The following is a 13,911-nucleotide window of genomic DNA, read 5'->3' on the forward strand; positions in this document are numbered from 1 at the left end:
AGCTACCAATTATCTGCCTTTAGCTACTATTCTTTCAATCGTAGCTAACATTTTACTCCTTTCAACTACTGTTTTGCTGTTTTTAAGTTCAAACCTTTGATTTGCTGCTTTTTTTCTAATTTTGGCATTATTTTGTTCATTTCTGGCACTGGTATCCTATTTTAGCATCAGTCTTGCTATGTTTAGCTACTATTTTGTTGCTTTTAGCTTGTGTTTTACTTATTTTACTTTGTTTTAACAACTCATTTTCCTCTGTGTATTTTAGCAAAATCATGCAGTGCTCAGTTATGTTGCATTTTTTCCAGAAAATGCTAGATAAATTAAATTAAAAAATGAAATATTTTGTCAAAGCACTAAAAAAAATGAGAATTAAACCGACCATTTATTTATAACAGCTATTTATTATTGTTTATAGCCCAAAATGGGCTTTGACTTAAAATATAAATTCCATCTGGTCAGAAAATTAAAGTCCAGAGAGAAACAATAATAAATTATTATTATTATTTTTTTTTTTACATCAGAAAACTACCAGTTTGCACAATCCACTGCAAACCGGTGTCAATATTCAGTGTTTAGAACCAGTTTTTGCCTCTGATCTGTTTTATCTGAAGCAGATGGTCTGAGGAGCAGGACCATCGGGTCTGAGGCCTTCAGGATGGGACCAGTTGGCTCAGAGACCAACATGGTGGCCGATATGGCTTCCCCTTCAGGACATTTATTTCCCTGAACTCAAGAAAAAACATGAAAAATGATCTAACAGCTTTTATACTCTGTAATATTCTTGGCAACACAACAGCAGATGAAGATGATTTAAAGTTTTCTTAGATGTTYATCACTGTAAAGACGTGTGAGCTCTGGTTTATATTTTTGTATTTTCTGAACATTAAAAAAACTCCAATTTTTTTTTTGATAAGTGTGTTCTATTTCTTTGAGTGTAAATAGTTGATTATAGCGACATCTAATGGACAATTTGTGAAACTACAACTAGGTTTAAAAATAAGTAATTCAGCAGGTGAAACTTGTCTGTTGTGATTTTTATTATTCTGTAGAGAAACAAATAAATAYGGAGTGATTAACAATAACACCGGACTTTTATATCTGGATGTTTCAACTCAAAATTTGCAACAGCTTACAAAGAAAAGTCATTCAGAATTATTTAAAATTTTTTTAATGTTTTGCAAACAAGTTAAGATAAAGTCTGGAGTCTAAAAATAAAAAAAAATCTCTCATTATTTTATTTCAGTATGTCAGAAATGGCACCAAATAAATTTGGGACTGAGTCATCACAGCTCAGGTGTTTCTGATTAGAGCTGCAGGTGTAGAAAGGCACCTGAGGGGAGGCGAGAGGCCCAGTCGACTTCACATTCAGTCTGAAATATTTCCATTTTTTTTACTGAAATGAACCGAAAAGGCTTCGAGGTGAGTGGAGACACTAATGTAAGTTATGTAAAAAAAAACAATAAAAGTTGTTAAAATGTTGGTTTTTATCTTTTAAAACCAGCTGGTCCTCGTGTTTTTCCTCGGCTTCATGTGCAACAGAGTTGATGGTGAGCTTTAGTCATTTAATTGTTGCTTTAATCTTTGGTGTTTTGAATCAACATTTAGTTTTTGTGCAGGAATCTGCAGTGTGGAGCATTGTACCGACCCCACAACATGTGTCCTGTCTGAGGACCAGAGGAGCTGCAAGTGTGCCCCCGGATTTTATTCAGACCTGTGTGACAAAAGTAAAACTTTATATCTTTATCTTCCTCTCTCTCTTTGTCTTAATGATCAGTTTGACTCAAGTTTGCATTTAAGCATGGATTTGCGTTTTAGAGCTATTAAAAGTAAACTTTATTAAATCTTTTTTTTTTCTTTTTACATTCAGTACATTATTTATGTGCAGAAAATTATTGCAACAGTTCAGGAAGTCCATCAATTTGGTGCTTGGATCTTAATTTGGTAAAAATCATATGATCTTCCTGTATTTATTAGAGTTTTTCAACATTTGTGGCTAAAATCACGATTTTTCTGCACAATTTGACAATTGAAAGATTGCTTTTTTTTTATCTGTGGTGGCCATTTTGAATGGAGTTGACATCCAGATGTTCAAATAATTTTTCTTACAAACCAAGTTGAGTTTTATGCGAAGATCTGATGACTCTTGGCTAAAACCAACTTGTCAAAGTGACTGGAATATTTTGCTAACAGGACACACGGACATCAAATCACTGCCTACCTTTCTTTTGCAGCAATTTAAAAAAATAAACTATCATTTGTATTTTCAGCACATTTAATATCAGCTGATGTTTAAACTGGTCAAACATTAAATTCTTTATTTCCAGCACAGAAATCTGTTTATTTTCTTTTTCCTGTTTGCAGCATCTCATTAGTTTTAATAGAGAATTACTTTAAAACTGTAAGAGTCACCTTTTTAAAATCTTATAAATAACCTTTTTAAAGCTCTTGTTTCACAGTAACCCTACTGTCTAGGGTTCAGACAAATCAACAGCTTTAATCTGTTAATTTCTGACAGGTGCCCAGTTTAAAGTGATGTGTGGTAAAGACTACATGGCCATCAGAGCGACTGAAGACTTTTTCACACACCTCAAAGTGCCATTRGAGTCCCTCCATCTGCCCAACAAAGCCTGCCACGCTCAGAGAGAAGTTATTGACAACGTCCCGTATTACATGTTCAAGATTTCCAAAAAGAAGTACCTGAGCTGTGGAGGCCAGCCCTTCAAGGTGAAGCTGGAGTTTTTCTTTTTTAATACAAAGGTTCATGTCAGCCYGGTTTACTTGTTTTGTCTCATTTATTGTAGAAAAACTCGACCCACTTGTTTTATTCTGTGAGYGTCCGGTCAGAACCTCAGGTTTCTGGAAACATCATCAGAGATCCGGTGGTGAAGATGGACTTCAGCTGCGTCTATCCTTACCTCAGGACAGTCAGTCTGCCTTTTCCGGTTCTTCCCATTTCCAGGTGAGTAATGRATAAATGTTTCTTTAAGTTTAAACTAAATTATTTAATACATTTCTTGGTTTCTCTCAGTGAAACGATGATGCAAATCAATGAGATGGACGCCACGATCCGGATGTTGTTGTATTCAGATGAAACKTACCTGAAGGCCTACATGGTGACTCCAACCATTGAGCTTAGAGACAAGGTGGGTCCAGACTGGCCTCCAGGTCAACATTTTTAAATATCGTTATCAAACACGAGTCCTGTGGGCCAAATGTGTTCTGCCACAGTATGGTATGTGGCCCACGAAAGCTTCAAAGATGCATTAAAGCCATAAACTACATTTCCCACAATGCATGTTSAGTATTTTATCCATAAAACGATRGCATCCAAATGAGGTGCACGGGGTTCAGTTGTACTGGGAAGTGGGAATTTTAAGTCGTTTATCTAAACTGGAATTCTGTCGGGAAGTGGCAGAATTCATAACTCAAGATGGCAGCCACAACATTTTCAACGTTTATAAGAGGATGTGTTAAAATGCTGTTTTTATGCATGAAATACCAGGTAGAGCTCAGTTTRTCAGCGGTGCTCAGCTGTAGAAATGAGATGAAGTGTTTATTTTTAAGTTAATCAAAACTGGCTTTTTGAGGGAAAACTGGTGCAGATTTTAAACTAAAATGCACACGGTGGTGGTCGGAGTGATTATTCAGTTTTAACTGTTAAAAAATCTTGTCAGTCAGAAGGAAAGGTGTAACAAGCAAATACCACGACGTAGAAGAAAATTTTAACGTTTATTTACTCATTTCAGTGTCGTGGAGAAATTAGAAATGTCAAGTTTATAAGAAAAGAAAATGCTGTAATCCTATTTAAGGGTAGAGAAACTGAATTTCATTAAGCTTTATTTCTCCAAGGTAAGCAAAAACAAAAGTTCTGATTTTTATTAATGGAACAAACCTGGAGAAAAGTCAAAGGTTGCCCTGGTGCATGCTGGGAATTTGAGTTCAACATTTTGGTTTCAAGTCCTCCATCCAGAATCAGATCCGTTTTGCTGTTTTTTTTTAATGTACCTAAATCAAAGGATGAGAGTTTAGAGTTGGATCGGTTGATCTGTGTTTTGAAAAGCAGTAATTTTGTAAAATCTTTTTTTTTTTGAAGGTGTATGTGGAGGTGTCTGTGACAGAGCCTGCAGATTACTTCTTGCTGCGGGTGGACGAGTGTTGGGCCACGCAGACCCCCCAGCCCAACTCTACAAAGGGACTGACTCACAGTCTGATTCATGACGGGTCAGAACCTCTTCTAGTCTGTTTTTTTTTTTAATTATTATTTATAAATCTCCTCACAACTCTGCTTTCTGTCACCCCTCCCTCCAGCTGTGTGGACGACTCCACCGTCTCCTTCCTGGACGTGAACGAGCTGACGTCTGGACAAAACGGGGCGAGCTCAATCGTCCGCTACAGCTTCGACATGTTCCGCTTCATCACCGAGCCTCACGAGCTTTACCTGCACTGCACCGTGCAGCTGTGTGAGCTGGACGACCTGAAGTCCTGCCTGCCTGTCAGCTCCTCCACACGCTGTCAATCAACCTGATGTGTGTTTTTATATTTGATGCATCTGAGTGATTTTTCTAAATGTCTCAACAGAACTGCAACTCGGTGAGGAAGAGGGAAGCGTTGAGGGAATATCCTCACCACAGCCTCCTGTCTTATGGACCCATCAAGGTTGAAATGCCAAACAAACCTCAGTCCAGTTAGTATTTACTGTCTACACTCCCTCAGATATCAGTCTTTCAYTCTCAGGATATTTGATGTGGAAACTGCGTCTCTGACACGTTTTCAGGCATGTTGACCACAGTGGTGCTGCCCGTGGCCAGCGTCTGGACTCTGTGCTTCTTCCTCGCCATCCTCATCACCGTGGCCAAAGCAGGCAAGAGGCGGATAACAAAGATGGACGAGTTCTGAGGAYCAAGCTGCTGCTGGTGGCAATAATAAACTTTAACAAAGTCTTTAAACCTRCCTTTCCTCTTTTTTTCTTTTGTCACTTTAGACATATTTAGAAACTCTTGCTGAGTTTGSACAGATTCTCTAAAATGACTCTAATTTAAAGTCTCTGGGACAAAAACTCCTCCCAGGRTCTCATTGTGGTTTTTCTGAAGGATCAAACTTATGGATCAGTGCTGGTTTTTGTGGGTTTGAGGGTGATCTTTGATTCCAAGCTTTGCAACACACTCGATGATTGGGGAAAAGTTAAAGCACTCTTAATATCCTCGTAGTGGTTTTGGATATCTCTAACCATCTGAATGTCTTATCCAGGCTAAGCCCTCCTACTTTATTATGGCAACCTTCCTAAATATCATTGCTTTCAATTTGAAAATGGCTTATTTTCAATAACTAATTTTATTTCTCTCTGCTTGGTTTGACTAAACAGAATTATACATGCCACCCACAATAATTAAATTTTTTGAATGTGGTTTAGTCATGCTGTTTGTTCGCCAATAGAGGATGTAGAATTAAATGGCTGTAGCAAAAGTAAATTGTAAGAGCAAGCATTTGATCTGACAAAACTATTACAAGCAATACCCAAATTAAAAATTAACATAGCTATAGATGCTTTTAATCAACTGACATTATTTAACTCTTATTGAAGTAAGATTTTTAAGGCTGTTTGTTGGAGCTGTAATTCCCGCCAGGGCCAGCAGAGGGCGCGCTCTTCCTCCTCTCTCCGATGTGGCGCTTTTTTTTTATTCAAAGAGGGGAGGGAGAGACTTCTTCGTGGGAAATCGGTGAAAAATCAGTGTTTGCGATTTAATACAAGTTTCTTCGCGTCGCGTTTTCTTTAAAGTTTACAGTTTAGCTGTGTGTAAAGAAGGAAAAAACGCCCCAGGTGAACTTTGATATCCACTTTAGAATTATTTTAAATTTTTTTTAGTAAAACTCTGACCTTCAGCTCGGATGTTTTGTGTTTGCAGCTGGATGGATTTTTCTAACAGAACAGAGAAACTGACAAAGAAATACCCTCCGGATCAGATGAGTTCAGGAACGGATTAATATTCGGTTTTTTTTTTTTTAATTCTTTGCTTTAGTGCGTCAGAAAATGAACACTTGTTGCGGAAATTTGTAAATCAGTTTTCTCCTCTCGCCTGGTCGRGGGAGGTTTGTTTTTGTTTATCTTCATCACATCTTTCCAGGAAGACTTCGGTTACTGAGAGGAGGAAGATGGGATCCCAGCTGCTCCTCATCCTCTTATCGTTGTGTTCAGTTTCTCTGATAATCTGCAGGACTGTGGAGAACTTCCCYGAAGAGGAAAACCTCAATGCAGAGGTAAAAAGTTTGTTTTACTGAGGRTTAAGATTGTTTAGATGTTTTATTGTTGTAAAATATATACATAAAATGTAAAMATGTTTTTTTGCGARTCTCATAAACCCATATTTTACACAATGGGACATAGTAAATAAAACTCATCTGCATTTTCTTGACGTTTAAGCTTCACTAATGCACCCCCATACCATCAGAGAGTCTTTTGAACTGTGTGCTGTTAAGCTGGATGATTCCTCCTTTTTAAGTTTGGTGATAATAAAATTAAAATGTTATCTTTTCTGAATACAAAACATTTTCTTTTACTTTGTCTCAGTTCATTTTATTTGAAATATGGCTTCGTCTTTGAGCGATAGAGCTTTGATCTGAATTTGTGAAAGTGTACTTGAGCTTATGCAGTGATCCCCAGACCAAGATCAGACCTGTTTTTAATGCTGATCCCGGGCATCTAGTTGGGATTTTCTGCCATTTTATTTTCATCAAATTGAATTACCTTTTTTCTTAAAAAAATGTAACAAAGTCTCAGTTTAAACATTTTGTTTGTTTACTTTATTCCATTAATTACAAATGGGTCTGTGAGATTTGCATTTTGTTCTTTAATTACATTTTACTCAAAATCCCAACTTTGTCAACATGATGTTGTATTTTTAAACCCCAAAATGTTTTCTTTTATAGCATTATAATGAATACACAACTCATATGCAGCTTTTTTTTGTACAGAAAACCCAAACACTACCTGTTTGTTGGTTGTAACRGTTCAAATAATGTCTTTAATCAGGATGTTAGACTCTGAAGACTCCTGTCTGGACTGAAGCGGACCACCTAAAAGTTTTAGTTTTAGATTAATGGTTATTTTGGTGTCAGGAAGGTCTATTGCTACATGTTTTGTTGCAGAGTAGCTGATGTTTTATYACCTGAATCTCATCCAGAACCTTTGAGTTGTGTAATAATAATAAAAACTTCAAACCTGTAGAGTACAACATAAACAGAGGRAAACAAAAACAGCACAGTTACTGGAAGTCATTTGAATTGCATGACAGGTTTTTTTCATATAGTTTCAGGTTCTTAAGGTGGTTAACATTTAAAACGTTTTCTCTTTTGATGTGTGCGTGCCTGTGTTTCRTGACGTAGATACATAAAACTCCACGATCCAGCTGCGTGAACAGCTTGTAGCATTTTTTTAAAGTTCTGCTGCTCAGGCAGATCTCAACACTCGAATGATTCTTTTTTCCTGCCATTTTGTCYGACTGTGTGACTCGACATCCTCATTATTTCTCATATAAACAACAGGAATGTTTAATCAGAACTCGACACGCAGACCTTACCTCTACAGATTCATATAAAGCTTATTATGGTCTAAAACTTGTTTCCTTTTCTTGTCTGTCAGTTCAGGAATGTTTTCTTGTTAATTTGAGCCATCTGGTTTATATCTCCTCTTTTTTTTCTGTCAATGCTTTACAAACTCTTCAGCTATTAGACATCGGTTTGTTTAGAACCACGAGCTGAACCCAGCTGCCTCACTGATTCAGGTTTGACTCTTTCCTCCAACAGGCGTGGCTTCGTCAGTTTGGTTACCTRTCCCAGGCGAGCAGACAGATGTCCACCATGCACTCAGCTCAGGTGTTGTCCAAAGCCATCAGCGACATGCAGCGCTTCTACGGCCTGGAGGTGACCGGCGTGATGGACGCTGCCACCKTGGCGTAAGTTGCATCACCACTAGGGATGCAAGTTATCGATTAATGAATTAATCTAAAGTTAATTTATCTTATCGATCGACTAATGATTAATTGATAAGCAGACATTTTCTTAAAAACCTGACATCTGTCTTGAATCAAGGGTCTTTCTATAGCATGAAAGGCTAATTTTTTACATGCTAAATAAAAAAGTACATTATTATTTTAACAACTCTTTGTGCCAGCTGTATTAAACACTGACTGAATAAACAGAAAAATGTGGGTTTCTCTCACATTATTAAACTTGGGCATATGTATAAAATAGAACAAAACGGGAATTTATTAGGTTGCTAGTTGGAAAAAATAAATAAATTAGGTAAAACACTTAATCCACCCTGAAGATGAAAAACAAAAAGWTAAACACAGGGTAATATTTTAAGATGAAGATTAACTCAAAAACAAACTATAAACATTATAAAATATCCCTGAAAGACATGATATACAAATGAGTACTGACAATTGTTTGTTTACATTCCCTGTGGTTCAATCTTAGCTGGGCTGCGCTGCATGATTTAATGGGCTATTGTTCATTTGATTTGTTCACTGGCCGGGTTACGTCACAAAGATGAGATTAACTACACGTTAATTATTTGTAGCGATTGTAACTTTTTATTTTTTATATTTTTGTCTATCACACGAGTTAAACTTTACAAGAAGAAGCTAACATTAGCTACAGTTAGCTTACTGTTCTCTATCATCCTACTCTCTTGTCTTTAGCGTCATATTGCTGGATAGTTCTGTGCAGCCTTYGGTACTTTTCCTTCCAATTTGATGTAGTCCATTATCATTGTTGTGTCACAATTAATAAAACTAAATAAGACTTACGCCCACATCGAGATGGATTTCTGCTGAGCAGCAGCGCCCTCTGCTGGATGATGTCAAAACTACACTGAAATAAGGTTTAAACGGATGTTTTCAATTAATCGAATGAAAGGAATTTTAATGTAATAAACCATTGTTCGACAATTAATCTTAAGTCGATCAATTGTTTGCATCCCTAATCACCACAAAACGTTTGGTGTGTTTGCAGAGTGGTTTTAAGATGAGATAGTTAGGGAGAGTTTAAATCTTCTGTTTTCAACAGAGTTGAAGGATGAGTTTTGATAAATTAACTGAATTTCAGATAATCTTTTATATTTTAWTTACAAGCATTCAGTCAAAAAATATCTCAACAGGCCACCAAGAAACAGTTATGTTTGGTTAAATCTCTTTTTGGTTTTATCACGTCGGGGTCACCAAACAACCAAAGCCTGAATTGTGTGCAGGAAACCGATTAAATTCCCAGACTTTAATATTTATTTTCAGACGTGTAAAGACATGAAATTCAGTGAATCTTTTACATATATCCTTCATTTTGAATGTTTAATCACAGAGCCATGCGTCGGCCTCGCTGCGGCCTCCCCGACAGAAAACCCGAGGAGGCGGCCGAAGCAGCGAGGAGGAAGCGTTACGCTCTGACGGGGCAGCGGTGGGACAAAAACCACATCACTTACAGGTCTGAAAACAGGAACCAGCCGTACCGCAGACTGTTTCCAGCGCTGCCACTGATCGACGTTACTTTTTCATTTCAGCGTAAAGAACATTCACGACCGGCTGGGGTCCGAGCGGGGCTCCGAAGCGATCCGCAGGGCCTTCGACGTGTGGGGTCGGGTCACCTCGCTCACCTTCAAGCAGCTGCCCGTCAGACACGACGTCAACGGCAGCCGCAACGAGATCGGCGACATCTTCATGCTGTTCGACTCTGGTTTTCATGGTGATATGTCGCCGTTTGATGGCGAGGGTGGGTCGCTGGCCCATGCCTACTATCCTGGACCGGGCCTAGGTGGAGACGTGCACTTTGACGCTGACGAGTCGTGGACGTTGGACAACGAGGACCCTAAAGGTCAGCAGGCTGACCTTCTTTTCTCAAACAGCTGGTTTTCAATGATGATGAAGTTTGAGACACTGAAGTAACGGTGATGTTGTGAGTCTGAACTCTTTGATTCGTCTCTCAGGTATCGACTTCTTCCTGGTGGCGGTCCACGAGCTCGGCCACGCTCTCGGTCTGGAACACTCTGATAACCCTGATGCTACAATGGCTCCTTTATATCGATGGATTAACACAGACAACTTCACGCTGCATGAGGATGACATCAAAGGAATACAGCACATGTATGGTAAGAAACATACAGAAACATAACATGCTACTTTTTATTTAATGGTCAAACGGGTATTTAAAGTCACCGAAATTAAAACTGAAGCCATCAAGTATCTGAAGTTTAGTGTTTTAAAAGGTTCTGACTTCTCCAGTCTAGCTACAGTTCTGCTGTATAAGCTTGTCACTAGACTTCTGTAACATTTAGCTTTTATCCAATCTTTGTGTCATTTTGCTTCCAGCTAACCTTCTGATACTTTTAGCATTTACATTTTACATTTGTTTTCTAGGCAGCCCTTTGCTAGCTTTAGCTTTTATCAAGCCTTTTTTTTTTTAGCATTTAGATAGTGTTTTGCTACATTTGGATAAGCTTTTGTTCAATTCAATTCAGTTTATTTATATAGTGCCAAGTCACAACAACTGTTGTCTCAGGGCACTGTACACACAAAAACAACAACAATAAATCTAAAGAAGCCAGCAGACTGCGCCAAATCTTTGCTTCGTCACAGTCTCCCATCCTGAGCCTTTTGTTGCTKTTTGCTTTTAGCTAACCTTTTGCTGGTTTTAGTTAGTATTGTTCTACTTKTAGCTTTTGTTGCAGTTTTACAACCTTTAGCAATCTTTTGTTTCTTGTAAGTTTTTACTTTTGGTATTTTTAGCATTTAACTAGTGTTTTACAACTTTTTTGCTTTTAGTTGACCTTTTGGTATTTTTAGCATTTAGTTAGCATTTTGCTATGCTGAGCGAAACTTTTGTTATTTTTAACCACCTTTTTGCTACTTCTAGCTATAGTTTTGTTATTTTTAGCTTTTAGTTAGACTTTTGCTTTTATTTATATAACCTTTTGAAACTTTTTTTGACCTTTTTAGCTTGCATTTTACTACTTTTAGCTTTTAGCTAGTGTTATTGCAGTTATTCAGCACTCTCACGGAATTTTCACAGAAAATGAAGTTTCTCTGGTTTTAGATGTTTGTCTTTATTTTCATATCATAAATTAATAATATATTATCAGGCACTAATTCTCACACAAACTTTATATTAATAAAACAATCTTACAGCTGTTGTACTTCAGGGACACACTAAAAGTCCAGAGAGTTTAAACCTCTCTGTTTATGCATTTCTTAAACTCTCTGCAGCTCGAGCTTTAACAGCCTCTGTAAGGGTTAGAGAGAAGAACTCCAGCTGTGATTGAAATATTTATCACATCTGGATCTTTGTCAAAAAGAGACATGAAGGCTTGAGAAGAAACATTGAGCTCATTAACATGTGCAGCAGAGAAAAGAGTGGACCTCATTCAGAGCAGCTGCTGTCATGTCCTCATAACATCCCGAGTCAAGGGAGGGTGGTACTGTTACTGAACACATATGTTTTACTGAACATATGTGTTACTGAACACATATGTTTTACTGAACATATGTGTGACTGAACATAAGTTTGAATGATCATACGTTACTGAACATATCAGTAACACAAATATGTGACTGAACATATTTGTGACCCGTCACATCAAGTCAAAGATAACTCATATTAGGGCAAGATAAGCTAACATATTTTCATCAGATTCTTGTTTTTTTTATGATTGAACGTATGGCTCAGATAATCTTGCTGAGTGGGAAAACCCCAGGAAATCAGTCTAATTAAATATCCCAAAGGGCTCACCTTTTTTATATATTTTTATCAGCTTTTTATTTCCATAGCTTTTCTCAGTAAAAGTATGTCTCTCTGGTGAAGCAAATGTTTAACAAACATCTTGTAGGTTTTCTGCCGTCAACACCGTGAGGTAAACGTTTTGCTTGGAATTATACGGTAGTTTCCCCCTTTTTATTAAACAGATCATTGTGTGGGAGAAAATCCCCGAGTGGACGAGAGAAACCATACGATGACTCAGACTGGCGAGGCTCAAACTATAAACATTTTTTTCTTTTGTTAGAGGTGAATGCTTTGTGTTCTTTGTAAGATGCATTTACATTTATTTAAAGTATATAAAATAATGGTTAAAATGGTACAACCATTGTGTTTTTTTTTTATTTATTTTTTTGCAAATAGGCCTTAAAATCGAGCTATTTTACATTGTTAGACTTGTTTTTGTATTTTCATAAAACTTAGTTTCACGATAAAAGAGAAAACTACAGGCCCGGTTTTAATCACAGAACTCTGATTTTTGCAGCTTTTAAAAGAAGGCATGTCCACAGCCCTCATTTAAATTCACAACACTAAACTAAGTGGCGACCAGGGKAGCAGCTAACTGCTGAATAATGTGAAGCCTTTAAAGACAGATGGTGCCTGTTCATGAGACTAAAACGAGCCACTATCAGGGCCTGCATCTGTATGGAGTCATTAAAGGACAGAGAGGAAAAAATACACTGCTCATGTCAAATATTTGTCCCAGATCTTTTATAATTAGATCAAAACCTTGTTGTCTTTTGTGCAGAGACCTTGACCTACTTCTCCTTTTGTGTTGTGGTGAAAACCTTCACTTGTTTGTCTCCTGGGAAACTTTCTGGTGCTCCTAAAAAGAGTTCAGTTTATCTGTAGTGTAACCATAAATGAGCGTTTAGATCCTGCAGAGGCTGAAAGTTTCCACAATGTGATGATCAGTGTCACYGTTTGTTTTAATCTCAGTGAAACAAAGAAATCCATTCAGTCCCATCAGCCGGYCACATGGGTTACATAACTGCCCGAGCCGCTCTGTTTTCTTCTCTTAGCAACAAGCAGGGAAAATTTCTTCTTCTTTCAGCTGCTCCCTCCTCATCCTCCTCCACCTCACTCTGTCCTCTGCGTCCTCTGTACYCACTCCAACTGCATCCGTGTCCTCTCCACAGAGGACAGACGATTGCAAAACGTCACATTTGTAGAAAAGCTGCATAAATGTCTGTAAGACTTCCTTAAAGTTAGAAATACTGAAAGTTATGGCTCASTGTTCCTTATCGAGCTGAACGTTTTGATGGATTATTGGTTAAAACAGCAGAAACAGGTTGGAGAAAACTGAACACACAAAAAAAAGATGAAAATGCTGACTCAGCATTAAAACACTCAGCCTATTATTGCCTTTTTATTTCTAGCTAACCTTTTGAAACTTAGCTAATTTTAGCAGTTTTACCTTTTTAGTTAACCTTTTGCTTCTTTTAGCTTTTAACAAGTCTTTTGGTATTTTAGCATTTAGCTAGTGTTTTACCACTTTTAGCTAGGCTTTTAGCCAACCTTTTTGCTATTTCTAGCTAGCGTTTTGGTACTTTCAGCTTTTATATACGGTTTTGTTTCTTTTAGCTTTTTGCAAGCCTATTGGCAGTTATCATTTAGCTAGTCTTTTGCCATTTTTACCTAAGCTTTTTTTGCTTTTAGCCAATGTTTTTCTAGTTGTAGCATTTTGCTACACTTAGCTTTTAGTTATCCTTTTGCTTCTTTTTACTTCTAACTAACCTTTTGAAACTGTTGACTTTTAGCTACTTTTACTTTTAATTACCATTTTGCCTCTTTATGCTTCTAGCTAAACTTTGAAACTGTTAGCTAATTGTTTGCTACTTTTCTAGATAATGTTATGCTTCTTTAGCTTTTAGTTAGCCTTTTTCTTCTTATAGCTTTTAGCCAGCTTTTTGGTATTGATTTGATTTGATTTATTGATTCAACAGGAAAAGATTACTAAAATCAAGCCTGACTCAGCATAATTGCTGTTTTACAGCAGGTTCCTGTTCTGCAGCACATAAAACACTCAGAATTACAGCATCACAATCACATCATTATACACCATAGACACAAAGAAAAACAAGCATAACAAATTTCAGGAAGGCAGCATTT

General features: G+C 37.3%; 2 protein-coding genes across 4 annotated transcripts in view; both read left to right on the plus strand.

Moving 5' to 3' along the window:
- The first annotated feature begins 1,078 nt into the window (after window positions 1-1,078).
- zpd (zona pellucida glycoprotein d) lies at window positions 1,079-4,946 on the plus strand. Its single transcript, XM_014034047.1, has 10 exons — window positions 1,079-1,419; window positions 1,502-1,547; window positions 1,617-1,724; window positions 2,516-2,724; window positions 2,802-2,959; window positions 3,029-3,143; window positions 4,094-4,221; window positions 4,309-4,492; window positions 4,579-4,684; window positions 4,775-4,946. The coding sequence occupies exons 1-10, from the start codon at window positions 1,399-1,401 to the stop codon at window positions 4,894-4,896; spliced, it is 1,197 nt and encodes a 398-aa protein (XP_013889501.1). The 5' UTR covers window positions 1,079-1,398; the 3' UTR covers window positions 4,897-4,946.
- Window positions 4,947-5,671: 725 nt separating this feature from the next.
- The window catches only part of mmp15a (matrix metallopeptidase 15a), a 15,346-nt gene continuing 7,106 nt past the window's right edge, over window positions 5,672-13,911 (plus strand). For 2 of the 3 annotated variants that reach the window (XM_014034079.1, XM_014034095.1), the window contains exons 1-5: window positions 5,672-6,255; window positions 7,801-7,949; window positions 9,355-9,477; window positions 9,554-9,864; window positions 9,977-10,138. In XM_014034079.1, coding sequence (XP_013889533.1) covers window positions 6,151-6,255; window positions 7,801-7,949; window positions 9,355-9,477; window positions 9,554-9,864; window positions 9,977-10,138 — 850 coding nt within the window. In that variant the 5' untranslated portion in view covers window positions 5,672-6,150. The remainder of the gene's footprint in view (window positions 6,256-7,800; window positions 7,950-9,354; window positions 9,478-9,553; window positions 9,865-9,976; window positions 10,139-13,911) is intronic. The other variant, XM_014034087.1, reaches the window with a different exon arrangement.

Source organism: Austrofundulus limnaeus, unplaced genomic scaffold (genome assembly GCF_001266775.1).
Source record: "Austrofundulus limnaeus strain Quisiro unplaced genomic scaffold, Austrofundulus_limnaeus-1.0 Scaffold7, whole genome shotgun sequence".
Taxonomy (NCBI): Eukaryota; Metazoa; Chordata; class Actinopteri; order Cyprinodontiformes; family Rivulidae; genus Austrofundulus; species Austrofundulus limnaeus.